This window comes from Mobula hypostoma, chromosome 26 (assembly GCF_963921235.1).
Source record: "Mobula hypostoma chromosome 26, sMobHyp1.1, whole genome shotgun sequence".
Lineage (NCBI taxonomy): Eukaryota > Metazoa > Chordata > Chondrichthyes > Myliobatiformes > Myliobatidae > Mobula > Mobula hypostoma.
In genome coordinates this window covers 20,430,884-20,456,503 of record NC_086122.1, presented here as the reverse complement: position 1 = coordinate 20,456,503, position 25,620 = coordinate 20,430,884, and the positions used below count along the sequence as shown (strand labels likewise).

The 25,620-nt window shown below is 41.9% G+C and overlaps 1 protein-coding gene across 1 annotated transcript; it reads right to left on the bottom strand.

Annotated features, from left to right (window-relative positions):
* Positions 1-472: 472 nt before the first annotated feature.
* Positions 473-25,620, bottom strand: LOC134338138 (gap junction beta-4 protein-like). The gene is made up of 2 exons (XM_063033702.1): positions 25,495-25,620; positions 473-4,134 (listed from the first exon to the last, which is right to left on the bottom strand). The coding sequence occupies exon 2, from the start codon at positions 4,114-4,116 to the stop codon at positions 3,316-3,318; it is 801 nt and encodes a 266-aa protein (XP_062889772.1). The 5' UTR covers positions 4,117-4,134; positions 25,495-25,620; the 3' UTR covers positions 473-3,315.

The following is a 25,620-nucleotide window of genomic DNA, read 5'->3' as shown; positions in this document are numbered from 1 at the left end:
AGGTTGATGTTACATGGCCCCTTAATTTAAGGGGAAACTGACTTCCTTGGAAAGGCAAGCACTGGTAAATGTATGTGTGCTTTTCATTATGTTACTCAATCTTAATGTTCTAAATTAATTTCTATAAGTCAAACATATCTTTAAGAACATAAGAAACAGGAGCAAGTCTAGTCATCACTTGAAGACTGTTTGTCTTCAAAGCATGGCTGTCATATTGAGCTAGAGGAACCTGCAGGAGAGAGGAAAAAACATAAGACCGTCCCTTGGAAAAACACTAATCATTTCAATTCATAGCTTTCTCCCTAGGCCTCTCGTCCCATGATCCTCTCCCTTCTCAAGCTTTGTATCCCTTTTTCCAATCTTAGCTCTTAGCTTCATCCCTCCCCCTCCTGTCTTCTCCTATCATTTCGGATCTCCCCCTCCCCTTCCCACTTTCAAATCTCTTACTATCTCTTCTTTCAGTTAGTCCTGACGAAGGGTCTCGGCCCGAAAAACACTGACTGTACTGCTTCCTATAGATGCTGCCTGGCCTGCTGTGTTCCACCAGCATTTTGTGTGTGTTCCTTTAAAACCAAGCTGGTCTAATATACATAATTTGCTGCATTGATGTCTGAGAATTAAAATCCAATTAAACCACACACTTGCAAAAATCTTAAATCTTTAATGTAGCATATTGCAATACAAATCAGTTAAAATTCACTGATTTACTTTTACAGTAAACAAAGAACAAATGCATTCCTTAAAGAAGTATTATTGACATGAATGAAGTTCCTGGTACAAGCAGGAACATGAAATAAACTCTCTCAGCATTCCATTGCAAAATTCTTCTATTTCATTGCAACATGCAATCCATCATAAAGACAGCTGTTCATTTGTTGATGTTTATCTTGCTAGTTTTCTCCAAGTGACTGAGCTCTATTAATGGTTGGTTAGTACCGTATATCAGATTATCCAAAGAATTTAACCATATCTATTTTTTGCCCATGTTGCAATGAATTTAAGTCAAGCATGTGGTCCAGGGTGAGGTCTCAGTAACATTTCAATAGCTCAGAGCTTCGATGTTATTATGCAATTCATGCAGATATTTAGTATAAGCCAGCAACCTTTCAGCATCTTCTCTAGACATGAAATTGAAAGCCAGTTTTTAAGACCCTAAAATGAAGCTAATATATAATCTCCTCAGTAAAATGAGTGGCAGTGTAAAATGAAGAATGTATCTTTCACTGTGTATGTGCACATAATGCATTAAAAAATGCATATCCCAGATTACATATTATGTTGAATTATTTCTGCTGTAAATAATGCATTATCAGGCACCACAAATCACTGATAATATTCAAGTGATAAAATTAAGTTCAGACATTTCCAAATTATAATCTATTATAATATTTGAAATTAAGAATCACAAAATAAATATACAAATATGTATGTACATAACCAACACAAGAAATAAATCATGAAGGTGTGTACCCTCTATGTGAATAAATATTTCCTTGGGCTTTCTCCACCTTTTTCGAATCTTGCATCCTCTTTTGTTCCCACACCCAATCTAATCTTAAATTTAAATGTAAGTAGTTGATTTAATTGATTGCCCATCCACTTGTATGAGTGGAAATGTCTGAGAAAGAATGGGCATAGAAGTCACACTGTGAACTGTTGGCCAAATTACTATGCAGAGGAGTTAGTGTCAGGATGTTGTGAGGTCAGTCAATCTGATCACTCTCTAATTCAGAATCAATACATTCACCCCAGTTGTAATTTTATCATTGCATCTCTTATATCGAAAATATAAACATGAAAGCAGCAAATAATGTATTGAAGGAACTCAGTGGATGTGTGGGACAAATTGTTTTTACTCTCACAGAAGCTGCATGACCTGCTGAGCTCTTTCAGCACAGTGTTGCTCCATATTCCAGCCTTTGTAATCTCTTTTGTCTCCGTAGAAACACAAAAAGTGTGATTTACCACATTTATTTTCTGTGATTGATATTAGTGATGGCCATGGTGAGCTCAAGCAGAAATGGTAGATATTTAGTAAGACGAATGAGCGGCCAATTAAACAGGTTGTTTTGGCTTGGTTGACATAAGACCATGAGATTTAGGAGCAGAATTAGGTCTTTTGGCCCATCGAGTCTGCTCCACCATTTCGTCATGGCTGATCCATTTTCCCTCTCAGCCCCAGTCTCCTGCCTTCTCCCCATATCCCTTCATTCCCTGACAAATCAAGAATCTATCAACCACTGCCTTAAATATAACCAATGACCTGGCCTCCACAGTGGCTTGTAGCAATGGATTCCACAGATTCACTACTCTCTGGGTAAAGAAATTCCTCCTCATTTCCATTCTAGAAGGATACCCCTCTATTCTGAGGCTGTGTCCTCTGGTCTTAGACTCTCCCACCATAGGAAACATCCTATCCACATCCACTCTATCAAGGCCTTTCAACATTCGAAGGTTTCAATTTGGTTACCCCTCTTTCTTCTGAATTCCAGTGACTAGCCACCCTGAGCTATCAAACACTCCTCATATGACAAGCTTTTCAATCCCAGAATCTTGCTGAGGCTGCACTCGTTTAGTCTGCTGGAGAGTATTCCATAAGACACCTGACATGTGCCTTGAAGTGGATGAAATGGTTCTGTGCTATCGGAATAACTAGCCTGTACCTTGCTCCAGTCATCATAGCATTGATGTGTTTGGTAAAGCTGAGTTCTTTGTCACAGTAACTCCCATCATACTGATGATGAGGGACTTGGAAATGCAACACCAGTTAGCAATGATGGGAAATTACCATTGTTTGACAAGATGATTGTTTAGCATTTACTTTCCGGTTTGTTCATGGTGTTTATCAAAATGTTCTTTGGTAGTAAGTTATTCCTGAAACATATTATCTTCTAGTATGACTTAATTTTCCTAATTACTTTGCCCACTTTCTACATTGTTGTTAATAATGTACCTGCCATTTTGGGAGTCTGGAAGTTCTTAATATGGGCCTACGGTCTCAAATATGGCCAATCAAATTTAAACAGACATTGAACCGCCATTTGCTCATTTAAAATGCTCAGAGATAAAGTGCATTAATTTGTCTGAGGGGAGCGACTAGGGGTAGGATTTGCAGATCCACTGAATGTGATGAAACTTCATAGCAAAATGATATGACCTTCATTATTGGAGGTTAAGAGCCAATGCTAGAGCATAGTTTGTTAAGCTCTGTTAAATATAAGACAAAGAAAAATACAATGCATATCTCTATTGCCATTGCCAATGTTCTGCATATTCAAAAGAAGGTAATTTTGGACCTGATTTCTGATAGTTGGCTTATGAATTCAAGTGAAGGGTCACGTTTGAATTTTGGTTTGCATGGTAAGTCTTACTGTCTGGATTGAAACCTTCTTCAGATGATTTGTCATGCAAGGCCATTGAAGTTTTTCTGGAGTGGTTTATGTGTCGTCGTCCTCCTGTCTTACAGCACTCAGTTATGATTCTCTTAGCTACAAGGTACAGAAATTCAGAAATATTTAAGAGAACACAGATGCCTGAAGTGACAACCATAAATAGAGTAAATATTCTTTTCTCAGTGGGTCTGGCAATGAAGCAATCAACGGTATTGGGGCAAGGATCCAACTGACATTTAACCAGACGGGGCAAGTCAAAGTTTTCATATATGTTATGAAGTATGTACAGGAACCCTATATCAATTGCTGCTTTACACACAAGGCTGATTACGTAAGTCCACCACAGTCCTCCTTTCTTCTTCCCTGTGTCTTGGTAAAGAGAATGACAGTTCTCACCGTATTTCTTCTTGTTCTTCCTCTCCCTTTCTTCTCTGTAAGCTACGTGCATGACCACCAGCAGGGATGGAGTGGAGACAAATATGAGCTGGAGTGCCCAAAGTCGAATGTGCGAGACCGGGAAATAGTGGTCAAAGCAGACATTTTCACAGCCGGGCTGCTTGGTGTTGCATTCAAAGTCTTTTTGGTCGTCACCCCAGACTTTTTCTGCTGCCACCACATACACCAGCACTCGGAAGAGGAAGACAACAGACAGCCATATCCGACCGAACCCTGTCGAGTATCTATTCACCCCGCTGAGGAGGCCTTGAAGAAAAGCCCAATTCATTGTACCTGAAAGTCTTCACTAATACATAAAAGGGAACAAAATACAACAGAATATTAATAAATAGAAACGAAAGCAAAAAAAATTCTAGAAAATAATAGGTTTAAACTATTTTTAAAAAAGCAATGTATCAAAATATTCCTATGTTTCCCGAGGATCACATTACTAAATGAGTGATTGAGAGTTCAGTTGCATTTTGAAACGGCTTTCATTTCGAAGACATTTTCTCTATTTGTAAGGAACCATGTGAAAAGTTTCTTCTATCTAGGTTTCAGCAGTGACTCCAGAAGTTAAATGATATCCAGAAACAACAATATCCAATCAATCGGTTAATCACCATTGACAGAGCTTCCCAATTTTAACATTGAGTGGAGCTCTGACCCTGTTACCATCTCCAACCTCATCAGCTGAGGTTTACCGTGAAGTTTCACCCCCTCTTCGGATGAGGAATTGGCAAAAGAGACAACTGTGACACATGTTGAAAATTCAGCAATATAATGTTGGTTCCTGGAAAAGTTAATAGAAAGATATATAGAAAGTGTATAGAAAAACATAGACAGCACGCAGAAAAATATAGGGAAGCAAAGTGGTGAAAAAGCCAAGTTTGTACTACATGCACACACACTCTCACATGCACACACACACACACACACATAGACGTGCACACACTCACACACACACTGTTACGTACCCCGTAACTGGGTTGCCAAACCAGCAGAAATGGATCACTCAGTTGGAGTCTGGAGTACTAGAACTAAGAAAGTTTTATTAAAGAAACAAGCAACACAGTAATCGAAAGGATAATAAATGCAACAATTCAACAATGATAACCACACATGTGCACAGAATTAAGATAACAGCATCAATCAAGCTCTATCGTTGTCTAGGGGTAAATGACCAATTTCAAAATGACTCAAAGTTCAGTCCAGTTTGTAGTTCAGTTCGCAGTAATCGTTGCCATGGCGGTGGACAACGTGGGGGAAGAGAGACATAGAATAGGAACAACTCATCATTCAGCACAGCTTCACTCACAGACCAGCGAGATGGCTCACAAACAGCATTTGGGCGGGTCCTTGGTGATGTCACCTGAGGTCACCGACTGTGACCCCTCCTCCAGATGCGGTCGATCCTCTGCAGTGAACCCGGCACCCAGGCAAGGGCGGACACACACCGGGTTCCCGCTGATCGTACCTTTCCACCCTGTGCGTTTTCCGGTACTTCTCACCACTCGTGAGAGGCGCACCGCTTCCAGGGTCTCGTTACCTCGGGTGGCGTGTGTGTCTGTCTTAGCGAACCTGTCCCTTTTTATCCCCCTGCTGGGGTATCGCCTGTCCATCACTTCAAACAGTTCAGGGCTCAAAGGGGGGAGCCGCTCCAGACAGCTCTTCCTCCCACATCCCTTCATTACACATCTCCAGACGCTGCTCCATTGTTCCTTATCTCTCCTTCCCCTGAGGGCAGGTGGCAGACCAACTGCTGATGCCACTGATGCTAGCCCAGGCCAGCAAACATCTTAATTTTATGTGTATTCTCGTAACACTTCCCCCCTTTAAGGATTTTTACCGGGAGGTAAAAATTACAAACATGACTACATTATCTGATACATACACAATATACATCTTTAACAGTTATTTAGCTAATACAGAGAATTTGAAATTGTCAACACCTTGACAGACAGTCATCACATTTTCTGTTCCTTTTACACGTGTTATTAATAATCCCTTAGACCAGGCTCCAACTCAGCAAACTTCATAGTGGCCAAAAACACTGATGAATTGCGACCAATGTAACCTCTCATTTGGTTTTGTCCCGGACCACAACAACAAGGGTCGTCCCATTCCGACTCAATTTTCCCTCGCAAGGGCTTAGTAGGAGGGGGACGGGTATTGACCGCAGAGTTATTGCAAAACTTCCTGCAGTACCCCACCATCTCCAAAAGCCTTCTGAGGGCCCTCTTGTCTGTCGGGGTTGGGAGGTCAGCGATAGCCTGCACTGTAGCTTGCATCACTGCCAGCTGCCCCTGTGTCACCACAATTCCCAGGTAAGTGACATTCGCGTGGCCGAATTCATTTTTTCCAAGGTTCACTATCAAGCTGGCTTCAGACAGCCGTGTTAAATTGCCAATACACACCTCTGTGTTCATCAGCCCTTTAGTCACTGAATTACTCAAAAAATATGGGTGTTGTTTACTTGGCCGCCCTATTGTAACCGACATAACCCAACGTCCCAGTTCTTTGCATTTCCTCGGGACAATCAAACACATGGGTGCGAGTCGTTTAATTACTCCTTCGGGGATTAAGGGAGAGACCTTATCAGTAGACCTGGCCAAAACAATAGCCTTCTCCCATCTGACCGATCCCATCCTAATCTTTTCAAAATGGTTTTTTCCTCTTATCAAGGGGCCCCTAGCTTCATTGATTTCCACGCTAACACCGACTAGGTTTGTTAGCATATCAAAAGCCGGTGACCGTCTCAGTTCGCGTCGGTCATGATCAATAACATTTTTCCCCCTGGGCAGCCGGTAACTCTCTTTCATGATTCCACCAACTGTTTCCTCCAGCACCGCAAAATGTCCACCGGGGGGTACCTCGTGGGCCATGTTAAAAACCTCATCCCCATAACTCTTTTGCACCACCCCCCACTCCTCATCTGCGGATGCTGTACTTGATTTCCCTTTCTTCCTTAGCACTTCCTCATCCGCACAATAGCCTACTAGTTCCCTTGTCAAGGCTGTGTCAGAGAGAGCTGTCTCGGCCAAAACCATCAGCCCCTCGTCTCGCTCCTGCGTCTGCACAAATTCTTTCCTGGCTACTGCTACGTCCGTCCCAGCTCCCTCACTACCTCTTATCTCACTACACCCTGTCTCATACAAGGTTGGCAGAAATGTTTCAGCCAAATTCACCATCGCGGGCGGGGCCTCCATGCTGGCAGGCTGACCCGTCAATCTCACGACTGGGAACACGATTCCTCCGGCGATGTCATTACCGAGCAAGACTTCCACGTCTTTCATCGGTAATTCGGACCTCACCCCGATCGTGACTAGTCCAGAGACCAGGTTGCTCTGTAAATGTATCTGGTGCAAAGGGACTGACTCTGTCCCTTCCCCAACACCTTTGACCTCTACCTCCCCAGTCTGGGTCTCTGAGCTAAACTCTAATACACTCTTCAGTATTAGTCACTGACACGCTCCCGTGTCTCTCCAGATCCGCACTGGAACTGGTTCCAACCCCTCCTTCACTGACACCAGTCCGGCCGAGATAAACCTCTCGCGCCCTTCCTGGACTTTTTCAGACCTGTCCTTCCCTAGCGGTTCGCTTAACAGCTCAATACAGCCATTCAAAATTTCCGCTTTTCCTTTCCCCGTCTCCTTCCTTGGGGCAAAGCACCTGGACGCAAAGTGTCCGACTTTCCCACAATTATAACAGACGACCCCAGGAGACTTCCTACCAGGCTGCTCCCGGTCTACCTTATCCTTTTCACTAGTCCCCGGCTTACGTTCTGACTTTTCCGGCGGACTCTCCCCGCCGTCCTGACTACCCTTCTGGTAGCCTTTACTCGGGGCAACCTTCATTTTATGCGTCAACGCATACTCATCCGCTAACTTAGCAGTTGCGGCTAACGTGGCTGCCTCTTTCTCATCGAGGTAGGGTCTCATACCCTCAGGGACACAACCTTTAAACTGCTCAATCAGAACCAGTTGCAGCAGTCTGTCATAATCCCCCTCTACCCCTTTCGAGGCGCACCAACGCTCACAATATGTTTGCATCTCGCGAGCAAACTCCAAATACGTGCGGTCCCACCGCTTCCTCACATTCCGGAACCTCTGCCGGTATGCCTCCGGGACCAACTCATAAATCCTGAGGATGGCCTCCTTCACCACCTCATACTTCTGGGCATCTTCCGCGGATAAAGCGGAGTAAGCTTGTTGGGCCTTCCCTTTCAGTACACTCTGAAGTAAGACAACCCACTTATCCCTCGGCCATTCCTGACTTATGGCCACTTTTTCGAAATGGAGAAAGTACCGATCCACATCGGTATCGTCAAATGGGGGAACCAGCCTAACCTCCTGGGTCGCCCGGAACCCTCCACCTTGGTTCGGCACGAGCCCCTGCTCGGCCCTTATCTTTAACTTCTCCAGCTCAAATTCCCTTTCCCTCTGTTTCTCCTCTCTCTCCAACTGTCTGTCCCTCTCTCTCTCTTCTCTCTCCAACTGTCTTTCTCTCTCTTGCCTTTCTACCTCTTTCTCTCTCTCCCGCCTTTCTAACTCTCTCTCTTTCTCCTGCCTTTCTAACTGCCGTACCCGGAACTCGTGCTCGAGTCTCAGTTTTTCAAGCTGTACCTGTACCGCGTCTCCAGCAGGTTTTTCAATAGACACCTCCCCCAGCTCACCTTGGGGAAACACACCTTTAGATACATAGTGCTCTACAATAGCTCTGTGTATCTCCTCTCTCCTCATTGTCGACTTCACCTTAGCAAGATTCACCCGTTTTGCCACAGCTATCAATTCCGATTTCCTGGCATCCTCTAATGCCTCCAAGGTCGGCGCCTTTATAAATTCCTCAACCTCCATTTCTGCTGTTTGTCTTTTCTTTCTTTCGGGAATTTTAACCCAATCAATTTACTCCGTCCCAAATTTAGCGTTCAAAATCGCGGACGAGAACCCCACTTATGTTACGTACCCCGTAACTGGGTTGCCAAACCAGCAGAAATGGATCACTCAGTTGGAGTCTGGAGTACTAGAACTAAGAAAGTTTTATTAAAGAAACAAGCAACACAGTAATCGAAAGGATAATAAATGCAACAATTCAACAATGATAACCACACATGTGCACAGAATTAAGATAACAGCATCAATCAAGCTCTATCGTTGTCTAGGGGTAAATGACCAATTTCAAAATGACTCAAAGTTCAGTCCAGTTTGTAGTTCAGTTCGCAGTAATCGTTGCCATGGCGGTGGACAACGTGGGGGAAGAGAGACATAGAATAGGAACAACTCATCATTCAGCACAGCTTCACTCACAGACCAGCGAGATGGCTCACAAACAGCATTTGGGCGGGTCCTTGGTGATGTCACCTGAGGTCACCGACTGTGACCCCTCCTCCAGATGCGGTCGATCCTCTGCAGTGAACCCGGCACCCAGGCAAGGGCGGACACACACCGGGTTCCCGCTGATCGTACCTTTCCACCCTGTGCGTTTTCCGGTACTTCTCACCACTCGTGAGAGGCGCACCGCTTCCAGGGTCTCGTTACCTCGGGTGGCGTGTGTGTCTGTCTTAGCGAACCTGTCCCTTTTTATCCCCCTGCTGGGGTATCGCCTGTCCATCACTTCAAACAGTTCAGGGCTCAAAGGGGGGAGCCGCTCCAGACAGCTCTTCCTCCCACATCCCTTCATTACACATCTCCAGACGCTGCTCCATTGTTCCTTATCTCTCCTTCCCCTGAGGGCAGGTGGCAGACCAACTGCTGATGCCACTGATGCTAGCCCAGGCCAGCAAACATCTTAATTTTATGTGTATTCTCGTAACAACACACACACACACACAGATGCGCACACACTCTCACATGCACACACACACACACACTCACACTCACACACACACACACACACATTCATACAAAGATATCAATTAGCATGCAGAGGTGGCATAAAAGACATGTATTTAGCTCCAAGTGAATTCTTTATATTTGTCTTCTATTCCAAGAAACTGGGCATGAAAGGACATTAAGAAGGAAGATAGTTAAATATCACAAAAAAGAGAAAACCTGCTGATGCTGGAAATCCAAGCAACACACAGAAATGATGTATATATAGAGAGTGATTAAAAAGAGAGTAAATCATCAGGATTGATTAAAATGTATCTGAAATTCTTTTAAAAAAGCAAGGAAATCATTTTCACAGGTCTGGATGATCACTTTCTCTTCTTCATTCACTACCATTATTATACCAGAGGGTAGGATGACAGACAATTGTTCAGAAAGGGAGAAAGAAACAATTCAGTCTCCTCTGTGTAACAGTGGTCATTAGCAAATAGTTTGAAAAATTCTGGGAATAGCATAAATTAGCACTTAGATAGGATCAAATTTAATCACGGACAATCAGCATGGGTTTGGTGAGGGAAGGTTGAAAGAACCTCAATTCTATTGGACAACTTCAGGGTCAGAGGCTCTTGCAGCACTACCTCATGGGTCACTGTACTTGGTAACTTACAGTCACACCTCCTGTCCCATAAAATGTGTCAATTCTAAAGTCCATGGCTGCCTCATGAAGCAAACAATGCAATTAATGTACTCCCTACCCGATGACTTACAATGCATGCAGTTTGAATGCCAATGTCTTAACATGGAACAAAATCACTGATAGTTACCATGGACATTGTCACTTTGCTTGTAAACTCCCAATGAAACTTTATTCCTCCCATAATCTTATCTATAGGTACCAATGACATAGGTAGGAAAAGGGATGAGGTCCTGAAAGGAGAATATAGGGAGCTAGGAAGGGAGTTGAGAAAAAGGACCGCAAAGGTAGTAATCTCGGGATTACTGCCTGTGCCACGCGACAGTGAGAGTAGGAATGCGATGAGGTGGAGGATAAATGCGTGGCTGAGGGATTGGAGCAGGGGGCAGGGATTCAAGTTTTTGGATCATTGGGACCTCTTTTGGCGCAGGCGTGACCTGTACAAAAAGGACGGGTTACACTTGAATTCTAGGGGGACCAATATCCTGGCAGGGAGATTAGCGGGGGCTACTGAGGTGACTTTAAACTAGAATGGTTGGGGGGTGGGAATCAAATTAAAGAAGCTAGGCGTGAGGAGGTTAGTTCACAACAGAGGGATGGGAACCAGTGCAGAGAGACAGAGGGGTGTAAAGTGAGGGTAGAAGCAAAAAGTACTAAGGAGAAAAGTAAAAGTGGCAGGCCGACAAATCCAGGGCAAGCATTAAAAAGGGCCACTTTTCAACATAATTGTATAAGGGCTAAGAGAGTTGTAAAAGAGCGCCTGAAGGCTTTATGTGTCAATGCAAGGAGCATTCGTAATAAGGTGGATGAATTGAAAGTGCAGATTGTTATTAATGATTATGATATAGTTGGGATCACAGAGACATGGCTCCAAGGTGACCAGGGATGGGAGCTCAACGTTCAGGGATATTCAATATTCAGGAGGGATAGACATGAAGGAAGGGGAGGTGGGGTGGCGTTGCTGGTTAAAGAAGAGATTAACGCAATAGAAAGGAAGGACATAAACCGGGAAGATGTGGAATCGATATGGGTAGAGCTGCGTAACACTAAGGGGCAGAAGACGCTGGTGGGAGTTGTGTACAGGCCACCTAACAGTAGTAGTGAGGTCAAAGATGGTATTAAACAGGAAATTAGAAATGTGTGCAATAAAGGAACAGCAGTTATAATGGGTCACTTCAATCTACATGTAGACTGGGTGAACCAAATTGGTAAAGGTGCTGAGGAAGAGGATTTCTTGGAATGTATGCGGGATGGTTTTTTGAACCAACATGTCGAGGAACCAACTAGAGAGCAGGCTATTCTGGACTGGGTTTTGAGCAATGAGGAAGGGTTAATTAGCGATCTTGTCGTGAGAGGCCTCTTGGGTAAGAGTGACCATAATATGGTGGAATTCTTCATTAATATGGAGAGTGACATAGTTAATTCAGAAACAAAGGTTCTGAACTTAAAGAGGGGTAACTTTGAAGGTATGAGACGTGAATTAGCTAAGATAGACTGGCAAATGACACTTAAAGGATTGACAGTGGATATGCAATGGCAAGCATTTAAAGGTTGCATGGATGAACTACAACAATTGTTTATCCCAGTTTGGCAAAAGAATAAATCAAGGAAGGTAGTGCACTCGTGGCTGACAAGAGAAATTAGGGATAGTATCAATTCCAAAGAAGTAGCATACAAATTAGCCAGAGAAAGTGGCTCACCTGAGGACTGGGAGAAATTCAGAGTTCAGCAGAGGAGGACAAAGGGCTTAATTAGGAAGGGGAAAAAAGATTATGAGAGAAAACTGGCGGGGAACATAAAAACGGACTGTAAAAGCTTTTATAGATATGTAAAAAGGAAAAGACTGGGAAAGACAAATGTAGGTCCCCTGCAGACAGAAACAGGTGAATTGATTATGGGGAGCAAGGACATCGCAGACCAATTGAATAATTACTTTGGTTCTGTCTTCACTAAGGAGGACATAAATAATCTTCCAGAAATAGTAAGGGACAGAGGGTCCAGTGAGATGGAGGAACTGAGCGAAATACATGTTAGTAGGGAAGTGGTGTTAGGTAAATTGAAGGGATTGAAGGCAGATAAATCCCCAGGGCCAGATGGTCTGCATCCTAGAGTGCTTAAGGAAGTAGCCCAAGAAATAGTGGATGCATTAGTGATAATTTTTCAAAACTCGTTAGATTCTGGACTAGTTCCTGAGGATTGGAGGGTGGCTAATGTAACCCCACTTTTTAAAAAAGGAGAGAGAAACCGGGGAATTATAGACCGGTTAGCCTAACGTCAGTGGTGGGGAAACTGCTGGAGTCAGTTATCAAGGATGTGATAACAGCACATTTGGAAAGCGGTGAAATGATCGGACAAAGTCAGCATGGATTTGTGAAAGGAAAATCATGTCTGACGAATCTCATAGAATTTTTTGAGGATGTAACTAGTAGAGTGGATAGGGGAGAACCAGTGGATGTGGTATATTTGGATTTTCAAAAGGTTTTTGACAAGGTCCCACACAGGAGATTAGTGTGGAAACTTAAAGCACATGGTATTGGGGGTAAGGTATTGGTGTGGGTGGAGAATTGGTTAGCAGACAGGAAGCAAAGAGTGGGAATAAACGGGACCTTTTCAGAATGGCAGGCGGTGACTAGTGGGGTACCGCAAGGCTCAGTGCTGGGACCCCAGTTGTTTACAATATATATTAATGACTTGGATGAGGGAATTAAATGCAGCATCTCCAAGTTTGCGGATGACATGAAGCTGGGTGGCAGTGTTAGCAGTGAGGAGGATGCTAAGAGGATGCAGGGTGACTTGGATAGGTTGGGTGAGTGGGCAAACTCATGGCAGATGCAATTTAATGTGAATAAATGTGAAGTTATCCACTTTGGTGGCAAAAATAGGAAAACAGATTATTATCTGAATGGTGGCCGATTAGGAAAAGGGGAGGTGCAACGAGACCTGGGTGTCATTATACACCAGTCATTGAAAGTGGGCATGCAGGTACAGCAGGTGGTGAAAAAGGCGAATGGTATGCTGGCACTCATAGCGAGAGGATTCAAGTACAGGAGCAGGGAGGTACTACTGCAGTTGTACAAGGCCTTGGTGAGACCACACCTGGAGTATTGTGTGCAGTTTTGGTCCCCTAATCTGAGGAAAGACATCTTTGCCATAGAGGGAGTACAAAGAAGGTTCACCAGATTGATTCCTGGGATGGCAGGACTTTCATATGAAGAAAGACTGGATGAACTGGGCTTGTACTCGTTGGAATTTAGAAGATTGAGGGGGGATCTGATTGAAACGTATAAGATCCTAAAGGGGTTGGACAGGCTAGATGCAGGAAGATTGTTCCCGATGTTGGGGAAGTCCAGAACGAGGGGTCACAGTTTGAGGATAGAGGGGAAGCCTTTTAGGACCGAGATTAGGAAAAACTTCTTCACACAGAGAGTGGTGAATCTGTGGAATTCTCTGCCACAGGAAACTGTTGAGGCCAGTTCATTGGCTATGTTTAAGAGGGAGTTAGATATGGCCCTTGTGGCTACAGGGGTCAGGGGGTATGGAGGGAAGGCTGGGGCGGGGTTCTGAGTTGGATGATCAGCCATGATCGTAATAAATGGCGGTGCAGGCTCGAAGGGCCGAATGGCCTACTCCTGCACCTATTTTCTATGTTTCTATGTTTCTATTTAATTAGCTCAGTATTAATCAAATTATTAACTTCAGTTGATTAGTTAAATTAAGTTCATCTGCTGAAGTTTAGTTAAATGCTGTAGGTTAACTTCAAACTTCATCCACTGCCTTGACCAACACTGTCTGCTCTATGATGCTATACTGCACATTCCTCTTGTTTTCAGTTTTTGGTCCACAATGTGCTCTAGCTCTGTTTTAAGCTTATGGATCCTGTTCTCGCTTATGTTGAAAACTATCCATGGCCTGGTGAGATGGATACAAAAGTGACAAAAATTGCAGGAAGAATTCAATCCAGGGAAGTATGAACATCTGGGGAGAGCGAGGTAAGGGAGTGCACTATAAATGACAAGATACTGAAAAATTGTGAAGAATCAATGGGACTTCAAAGTGCATGCTCATAACACTGAAGGTAATTGAAAAAATCCATAAAAATCCCATAAGATATAGGAGCAGAATTAGGCCATTTGGCCCATCGAGTCCACCCCACCATTTCATCATGGCTAATCCACTCTCCCTCTCAATCCCAATCTCCTGCCCTCTCCCTGTACCCCTTCATGCCCTGACTAATGAAGCACTTATCAGCCTCTGTCTGAAGAGGTAAATAAGGTGGATATCAGTGAAATTTTTAACACTTGAGGCATAGAAGATAAGAATAGTGTTGTCTTGGGCGGGGGTCACAATACCAATAGTGTACAGTTATGGTTAGCCTACTGCAGAAAAAATCTCACTGAATAGAATAGGTGAAGAGGAGGCATACAGGAATGATGCCAGAACTGGAGAATTATAGTTACGAGGAGAGTCTGATGTGGCTGGATGGGGTTCCTCTGAACAGAGGAGTCTAGCAGGATATGTGCAAAGTCATGAGAGAAGTGAACAAGATGTTCCTGTGGCAGAGAACTTTATAAATCAGGCTTATAAATGTATTAATTAGAGGAATTTGCACAGTACTGCATTTGACATTGTAAAGTGAATTTGTAAATCTGACGTTGGGAAGGCGAAGGTGGAGCACCACAGGAGGTGTGTGGTACAGGTGGCAGAGAAAGGAGTGCCATAGATGTGGTTTGGCATGGATGCAGACACACCCAGCTCTGAGACACTAGGCAAGGTCATTTCATTCCAAACAATTGGTTTACTGATCATTACAGAATGTCTCTCTAGTGTTCCCCTCTCCCTTCCTCTTTTCCCAACCATTATTCCCCTCTACCTGCCCTCTTCCAACTCTCTGTCCGCAATAGAGACCCATATCAGAATCAGGTTTATCATCACTCACATAAGCAATGAAATTTGTTTTTTTTGTGACAGCAGTACAGTGCAGTTCATAAAATTACTACAGTACTGTGGAAAAACTCTTAGGCACCCTAACTACATATATGTGCCTAAGACTTCTGCAGAGTACAGCATTTGCTATATAGAATGATGTCAACATTGGTGTGAAGGTGTTATTAGAATACTTAATATAGCAGACTATTTTACTCATATATTGTAATTCTTTCACAAATACCCAATCGGAAAGGAAGTTCAGAAGGCATTTACTGAACTCCTGAAATTGAAAAGATTAAACCTTTTGGAATTAATATTTTGATTAAAAAGCTAAGTTAATCGTTGGAAACAGAATTAACTGAGGTTTGGCTGGGAGCAAAGATTTCTGGAGTTCTACTGAGTAGAATAATGAACAAAGAATTTAGAAAAAATAAATTAATGATTGTATGAAAAGTAAATTTAATCCTTGAAATGATTGGCAGTTTAATTCTAGTGCATCCTTGTTTTATGATGTAATATTGACTGTTTAAATCAGATGAATGTAATAATTAATAACAGTGTAAAGTTTAAAAAGCGACCAGATTAGTTGTGTAAGCTTTGTCCTTACATTTGTATAGTAAAAATTGATATTATACTGATATACTAAAGGCAATAATTCAGAAATATACTGAAAGTGCAAATTTTACAAATAAGGAATGTTTCTAGGTATATAACCAAATTTATTCACAAAATTCTCCCCAGAATAACCACCTGGCTGGTGGCGGGAGTGGGCAGGACAAGGGTGGGTGTAAAGAGGGATTCTTCCAGCTGCCGAATCTGTTTCAGCTCTGAGATGGTCAGGAAGCAGCTTGTTAGTGCTGAGCCCCAAAATATCTGCATGGCCTATCAGTCAATGTCCCATAGTGTGACTAATGTCCAGTCAGTTCTGACTTGGGTAACAAATGCTTGGCCTCTACTATCCATAACGTATGCGCTGGCTTATACACATTTTCTTGCTATAACTGTACTACAATTGAATTCTAGGTGATGATAATGAATGAGGTTGAGCATACACTAACAAATCCAGAGCAGTGGGACAGAGGAACTCGGGTGCATAGACGGAAGCACCAGAGTTAGTGGTGGAGACATCTCAATGTCAATCTTAGCCTCTCAGAATCTGAATTGTAATTTTTCCAATATAAAAGTAGGTTAGATACTCCTGTTGTCCCAACATGTTGTAGATTCTTGGCTGCAATAAACAGCCTCTATCAGTGCATGACTATCTCCTTGGTTCTGCAGAGCATATCACACCTTGTTGGGCATTGGCAAGTCTTGTTCCTGAGATTTTTGGCAATCTAGTTGATCTATCACAACAATCACTGCCTTTCATCTTTCCAAAGTTTCTATTTGTCAAATTGGTTTACAGCTCAACACCCTGTGGTTTAAAACTATGGCTGCACAAGTTTCAGCAAGTCACCTTGCTTAACCAAAATGGAAGCAAATACCCCTGGGATGTCTACTTGGCACAGAACAGATCTGCAGAGAAATTTGTTCACGTGACGATCAATTTAAAAGTAATGCATTTATTCTGTGGGAATTCTTGCTTGCAAATGGCACTTTGTATTTATATTCACTCAGGGGCCACATCAATAGGTACCTCATGTGGTCACTGAGTGTATGTTTGTGGTCTTCTGCTGCTGTTGCCCAATCACTTCGAGGTTTAACGTGTTGTGTATTCACAGATGCTTTTCTGCACATCACTGTTGAAAGGTCCAGCTTGAACCAGTCTGGCCACTCTCCTTTAACCTCTCATTAACTTGAAGAAGGGTCTTGGCCTGAAACATAGACTGTTTACTCTTTCCCATAGATGCTGCCTGATCTGCTGAGTTCCTCCAGCATTTTGTGTGCATTGCTTGCGATTAACAAAGCGTTTTCACCTACAGAACTGCCACTCACTGGATGTTTTCGTTTATCGCACCATTCTCTGTAACCCTAGAGTCTGTTGTGCATGAAAATCCCAGGAGATCAGCAGTTTCTGTGATATTCAAACCACATCATCTTGCACCAACAATTATTCCATGGTCAAAGTCACTTAGAACACATTTCTTCCCTATTCTGATGTTTGGTCTGAACAATTGAATCTCTTGACTGTGCCTACATGCTCAAGAACACAAGAAAATAGGGACGTTTTAGGCCACTAGCCCCTTGAATCCTGCCTTGCATTCAATGTGATCATGGCTGATTTGTGCTGACATCAACTCCTTTTCTGTGCCAGTTCCTCATAGCCTTTAATTTCTTGATCTTTATGACCTGGCCTCCACCATCCTTTAGGGCAAAGAATTCCAGAGATTCATTCTCTGACAGAAGAAGTTTCTGAGAAGGATCAGTTTTAAATGCCAAGCACCTTATTTATTAAGTTTCTCTCCCACTAGTGAAAACATCTCAAGCTAAGCTATCAAACAGTTCTTGAAAGGACAATCAGAAAGTGGTGGAAAATCAATAATAAATTGTTAAGGTGATCTTCCACCCGAGTCATGTGCAAAAACTTTATTTGTGTATTTCTAACAGCAGCTGACAGCTAAGCTCGCATCTACCATGTCTTTGCTGTACAGACTGCTGGGAAGTTGGTCAAATAGCTACAACTTCCAGGGCAGGTACAGAATAGCAGCCATGAAGGTGAGGGAAAGTATGGGAATAGAGAAGGGAAGATCTCTGGACACCCCTCACATGATGGATCAATCCAATTGACACCTCTACCACTGGAACATGGGAGCTAATTAAGGATCCAATAATCATTGTGGACTTAGATACCACCATCTTTGACAGTGATGTGAGCAGATAAACATGCAACACTAAAGAACAGGTCTGGCAGTGTTGTGAGCCAAGCAAAGTGGGGCGGGAAACCAACTACAAAAGGGACAGCATCCAGATGAAGGGTCTCAACCCAAAACGATGACTGTCCATTTCCTGACTCGCTGAATTCCTCCAGCAGGTTGTTTTCTGTTCCATTTTCCAGCATTTGCAGTCGCTTGTCTCCAGCCCTAGTGGGGGTCTGTTAATTTTTATCTCTTTGCTGATGTGCTGTGAGGTTTGTTCTTTATTGCAATGTAAAATTGCAGTTTGTGGTTTGGAGCTACGACTGACAATTTCAATAGACTAACTTCAGTGTGGTCTCTTTCTGCACCAGAAGGTGTGCTGCAAATGTGAAACTGGCAAGTATGTTCAGGTGAATTACAGCCAGGAGTGTCCAGGCCAATTTTCTTGCAGTCAGGAATTGACTTGGAAATCAATGGTATCTCCAATTATTGGACGGAGACTGGTTTTGTGCAAATATAACACATAAAAAGGTGTATAAAATAGGTCCAAATTTTAGCATAGTAAGTTTTCTTCAAGTGTTATCAAAAATAAACAGCATATGTGAGATTAAGGAAAAGCTTTATCAAAAAGAATGGCTTTAAATATAACTTTAGAGGAGTAAATAGAGGATGAAAGGCTTAAGACTGAACTGCAGAGTGTTAGGCCTTGGCAGGTCTGCACATCACGGAAAAGGGGAGGGGGATGATTCGACTATGGGATACTCAGGAAGCAACTGAGAAGTGACAGTATCTCAGAGGGTCAAATAGCTTGAAGAAATTATAGTCATAAAGTGATACATTCATACAGCTTAGAAACAGGCCATTACATCTACTTGTCCAGATCAACCCTTCTAAGACTTGACATGTGCCCTTCTATGCCTGGGCAATTTGCAGGCTTGTCTAGACATTTCTTAAATGCTGTCAGTGGCTCTGCTTCGCTCTCTCTGTCTGGCAGTGTGTTCCAGGTACTCACTACCCTCTGCATGAAGAAAATCTCCTTCACATTCCTCCAAAATTTTACTAGTAATCAATGTCTTCCAGTTTTATCCACTTCTGTGTGGGGAAATTTTCCTGCAGTCTACCCCGTCTATTGTGATAAAGAGACAATAAGCTTAAGGAAGGACGTTTTAGAATGAAGATGTCAATGTTCTGACAATACAGAGCAGCGAGTACATTGGTAATGTTGAATGGGACCTAGTTACCAAAGAACTGAGTCTGCCAGATCCATGTTGGCCACTTAGAAATTAACTCAATATCTCTTGTGTGGTCCAATTGTTATCAGTTTTCAACTCATCACTGCCTTAGAACATATGTTAATAAAATATGGTTTGCAATATGCATTTGATTCATTCTACGTCAGATCCATTCAGTCAGACTTCATTTCTGCTCTTCACCCAATGGTTTAACAGCCTGAGGATGACATTACTGGACACCGAGGTCCATTAGTCTGCCTGAGTAGTGCAATGAGCTGCTTAAGCACCTGGTGCAAAGCGGAGTCCACCTGCATTTCTTTTTCTCGCTCTTCTAGAGCACAAAGGGCACAAATATTTGATGAGGCATTCTTGGAAAGTACCATGTTTCTGAACCAACTCAAATCAAGCAACAGCCCAGTTACAGCTTATGGGGGTGTATAAAAATAGTTATATGGAATGCAAATCTGACAAGTCTAGCTGATCAGCATTAGATAAGGAGCTGAAACCCCTATTTGAAGAGGAAGAGATCTGTGAATCTCTGTCAAGGACAGATGCAGAGTTCATACATCAAAGATAGATAAAGCTTTCTATTTCATAACAATATGATGAAATTACATTAATCTTTTTTATTAAATCAATGTGGGACAATCTATAGATCAAATATTTCTAAAGCTAATCATCTGTTGCCATGCAGTTGTCATTGTTGATATTAAACATAAGCAATGGATTTGTTCTGACTTGTGTAGCAAATAAAGAGTTACAGAGTCATGGAGATATTCAGCAGAGAGACATCTTGTCTGTGCTGATTACATTGCCAAACTAGGCTAGTCCCACAGAATGCTGGAGAAACTCAGCAGGTCAGGCAGCATCTATGGAGAAGAATGAAGAGTCAACCCTTCGGGCCAAGACGTTTCATCAGGTCAGGCAGCATCTATGGAGGGGAATAAAGAGTTGATGCTTTGGGTTGAGACCCTTCATAAGCTAGTCCATTTATGTGCATTTGACCTATACGTTTGTAAACCAGGGGTTAACAACCTAGGGTCCACAGACCCCTTACTTAATGGTATTAGTCCATGGCATAAAAAAGGATGGGAACCCCAGCTTCAAACCTTTCCTATCCATGGAACTATCCAAATACCCTTTAAATGTTGTAATTGTACTTCCCATACCACTTTCTCTGGTAGCTCATTCCATAATTTCACCACCACTGTGTGAAAAAGAACCCCTCAGGCCCCATTTAAATCTTTCCCTTCTCTCTTTAAACCTATGCCTTCCAGTTTCAAAAACCCTTACACTGGGGAAGATACATTGGCTATTCACCTGATCTCTGCCACTCACGATTTTACACACCTCTTATTAGGTTCCCCTCACTTTCTGATACTGCAGGGGAAGAAAGTGTCATAGCCTATCCAGACTGTCCTTATAACTAAGCTCTTGTAAATCTTTTTTTTGCACCATCTCCAGTTTAATGACATTGTTTCCATAACAAGGGATCCAGAACTGTATGAAGTAGTCCAAATGCTGCTTTCCTAGTACTTTGTACCTGTATATCAGAGACAGTAAGAATGAAACTTGAGCCAACTACTTACCGAAATAACTTTTTACAATTTATATCAGTATGTATTGTGAGCAATTGTAAGATATATCATAGCCATTGCTAAAATACATTCACATACTCATTATATATATATAACCCTTTTAATTCATGGAAACCCATGAATTAGCTACCAGAGGACTGGAGGATAGCTAATATTTTTCCACTGTTTAAGAAAGGTTCTAAAGGTAAACAAGGAAATTATAGGCTGGTGAGCCTGACATCAGTAGTAGGAAAGTTATTGAAAGGTATTCCAAGGGACTGGATATATGAGTATTTGGATAAACATGGACTGATTTGGGATAGTCAGCATGACTTTGTGCATGGTACATCATGTCTAACTAATCTTTAAGGATATTTTTTGAGGATATTGCCAGGAATGTTGATGAAGGCAAAGCAATGGATGTTGTCCAGATGGACTTTAACAAGATATTTGACAAGGTCTCACATGGAAGCTTGGTAAATAAGGTTCAGTCATTCAGCATTCAAGACGAGGTAGTAAATTGGATTAGGCATTGCCTTTGTGGGAGAAGCCAGGGAGTGGTAGTAGATGGTTGCCTCTCTGACTGGAGGCTTGTGACTAGTGGAGTGCCGCAGAGATAGTTTCTGGGTCCATTGTTGTCTGTCATCTATATCAATTATCTGGATGATAATATGGTTAACTGGATCAGCAACTTTGTCAATGACACTAAGATTGGGGGTGTAGTCGATAGCGAGAAAGACTACCATGGCTTGCAGTGGGATCTGGACCAGCTGGAAAAATGGGCAGAAAAATGGCAGATGTAACTTAAGGCAGATAAGTGCAAAGTGTTGCACTTTGGTAGAACAAACCAAGGTAGGTTGTACACAGTGAACGGGAGGGCACTGAGGAGTGTAGTAGAACAAAGGGATCTGTGAATATAGGTCCATAATTCATTGAAAGTGGCAGCACAAGTAGATAGGGTCATAAAGAAAGCTTTTGGCACATTGTATTGAGTACAGGAGATGGGATGTTATGTTGAAGTTGCATAACACTTTGATGAGGCCTAATTTGGAATATTATGTGGAGTTTTGGTCACCTACCTACAGGAAAGAAGTAAATAAGTTTGAAAGAGTACAGAGAAAATTTACAAGGATGTTGCCAGGTCTGGAGGACCTGAGTTATAAGGAAATATTGAATAGGTTAGGATTTTATTCCTTGGAAAGTTGAAGATTGAGGGGAGATTTGACAGAAGTATACAAAATTATGACATGTATAGATAGGATAAATGCAAGCAGGTTTTTTCCACTAAGGTTGGCTGGGTCTGCAATCCGAGGTCATGAGTTAAGGGTGAAAGGTGAAATATGTAAGGGGAAATATTTTCACTCAGAGCGTAATGAGAGTGTGGAATGTACTGCCAGTGTAACTGGTGAATGTGAGCTTGATTTCAACGTTTACGAGATGGTTGGATAAGTAAGGGTATGGATGACTATGGTCTGGGTACAGGTCATTGTGAGTAGGCAGTTTAAATGTTTTGGCATGGACTAGATTGTCCAAAGGGCCTGTTTCAGTGCCATCCTTTTCTATGACTCTATATTTCAAACAAAATAGATTTGAAATAAATTTAATGTTGTATTTTGAGTGATTCTGGAGTTTTTAAGAACCTTGGAGTCCCTTCTACCAACAGAATATGTGCATGTGGCGACAAACTCCTAACTAGAGAATTGGTCAGCATAAGGAAGCAGATCTGGGACAGAAAACTGGACAAAAGTGGAAAGAACATCCAATCTTAGTTAGCAACATCCACCTTAAATATATTGTTCTATCTCTGATGATGCCTATGTGATCTGATGTGTAGAGAAAGAATGAGCATTTTTTACACCAGGCCATAGGGTAAATAATTTTTAAAAAAATGTACACCGAGAGGAAAAGTAGTGCAGTCCAAGGTCCACAACGAGACCTTGGGCTTTCTTGTCCTGTAACTTTCCAAAGATATGAATAACCCTTTGTCCTTAACAGTCACTAGAAATATCTGCTTCCATCCCAAGCAGTGATTTCTCTGTTAGCTTTGGGTGGGAATTGGAGACTGAACATGAGAAAGTAGCAGGAGTTAAATTCCTTTCAGAGCTCGACAAATGTACATTCTGTATTCTCGAGTCCCACGCATGTCAAACACGGGAGATTCTGCTGATGCTGGGAACCTTGAGCAACGTGCACAAAATGCTGGAGGAACTCAGCAAGTCAGGAAGTAAATATGAAGGGGAATTAACAGTCGATGTTTTCGGCCAAGACCTGAAATGTCAATTATTTATTGTCAATTATTTGTCAATTATGTCAATTCTTTATTCCTCTCCATAGATCCTGCCTTACTGAGTTCTTCCAGAATTTTGTGCATGTTGTCACTCAATTTAGGTCACAAGATTCCAAATCCTTACATTTTCTCTTAACAAATTCTCCCATTTTGGGAAGAAATTTGCATGATACCATCTCTTACAGAACTCACACCATGAAGAATGGAAAACTAAAGCTCAGGTGAGTGTCCTGGATTGCAAGGTGGCTGGTTTTTTTTTCCCAATGTAAAACTACTTTTGTTTGCAATGTTTCTGACCCAAACTACAGGCACATCGCAAAAGTGGATTCAGAAAAGAATCACTTCCAGACAGAGTTTATATCTTTACAAGTAGGTGGCTTCAGCCCTCTCAGAATCATGCAAAACCATCAGTGATATTTTTTCAGCATCAAGCCTTATTTTACTGACTGTGGTATTATCCTTTTATTAAGGAATTAATGTACTCTGTTCAGTGAGTTTACATATTGTAGCAGTATTCCTGAACTTGCCTCAGAGACCAACAAAATGGAGGAATACTATGGACACACACACACACACACACACACACACACATTTATATTATATATTATCTGACCTGATCTGGAAAGGAAAGGAAATGCATTCAAGGCAGACATTCCCCAATGACAAGGTTTAATTTAAATGCAGTCAGCAACGTGTCTTGTTCATTTTCAAACTGACATGGTCACAAAAGGAAGCAATCATCACTCAAATTGCCAAGAGCAGCTGGCAAAATAGATAAACTATCTAAAAATGTGATAAAATTAGGAAGGAATTCAGGTGCTCGTTTTTTTGTTCAATCTCCTGATATACAAAAGTCCTGAAGCACAATTGCTCCTTTTTATGAATGTTTCACCTTTGAAAAGCCTGCTTTATTCTACCCTTGAGAAATTTTGGGGTCAGACAGGAAGATGGATGAGGTGGAGCATTAAGCATGATACTGAATAGCAGAGCAGGCTTCAGATGTTTATTTCTGCCTTGTTTCTTATGTTTTCTGTCCCTCCATTGTTTTTCTGATATAGCTTAATTTCATGTTCTTTTTGTCAAAATGGACTGCATTACCTACTGAACTGAAATGCTATGTATCTGTCTAGTTTACTGGCTTGTTCATAACTTCTTAATCATCCATCCCAGTTTGGAATAGCCTTCAGCAAAGGACAAGGCAAAATTTGATTTGAAACCATATTCTTTAAAACTCTTGACTGCCTTTTCAGTAAGCTGGTTTAGTTCCCAACCTTATTGAACATTATAGGGAGAAAGCATTTATTAGCTAGAACAGGGGATGGAAAAGAGACGGATCATAAGTTATGTGCTGACTTGTTACCCTGCGGAGAAATCTCTTAAAAACAAAATAGGTTACCACAAAAATATATGACAGAAAAAAACCTTTGAGCAATTTAATCAGTTATTCTATTGACATGATTCCAGATTCAATCTAAAAGAACTTTGACCGAAGGCAATTCATTCTTAAAGCTTTATAATTAGAAAGGCTCTGCATCAAAAATGCTTAACATTTACATTCTAATGCAGGAATTCCCAACCTTTTTTTAAGCCATGGATCCTTATCATTAACTGAGGAGTCTGTGGACCCCAGGTTGGGAACCCCTGTTCTAATAGGATTAACAATTTAAAATATCTGGCTTTTATCATTCTATTCTTTCAGAGACTTCATTTAGACATCAATTATATATCAGCGATTGTCATATTCTTACGTAATCTATGAGATGTGGAAAGGAATAGCATGAAAGAATTTGTAGCACCTGCTTCCATGAAATCCAGTTTTCCACAGTGTCCAGCAAAACAAATGGTATTGTCATAAATTTTTATGCTGAGTACCCAGTTCAGAATTAATTCCTATACTGCTCTCAGAGTGAATAATTGATGTTTAATCAGTTCATACAAAAAATGCTGGTGAACGCAGCGGGCCAGGCAGCATCTATAGGAAGAAGTACAGTCGATGTTTCGGGCCGAGACCCCTTGTCAGACCTGACAAAGGGTCTCGGCCCGAAATGTTGACTGTACCTTTTCCTATAGATGCTGCCTGGCCTGCTGCGCTCACCAGCATTTTTTGTGTGTGTTGCTTGAATTTCCAGCATCTGCAGATTTCCTCGTGTTTTAATCAGTTCATGCCTATTTGGACAAAGACCAATTCTCAACAAAGTTTCCTTTGCTGTTCACCAATACCTCTAAGTTCTACCTTGACCGGAAAGTTCTGATTTCAACATTTACCTGACATTCTTTGCATTCTGTTTTTGTTAAGTTTAACACATTTAAGTACAGATTTTCACATACCTGCAATGGTAAAATCAGCAGATGTTTCCCCAGCAATTCAGAGTACCTCCCTGGAAATCTATCACAACCTTAAACTCATCTGCCTGTGTAATTTTATCTGAGGAATCTGTCATGCGTTGTGCCCTG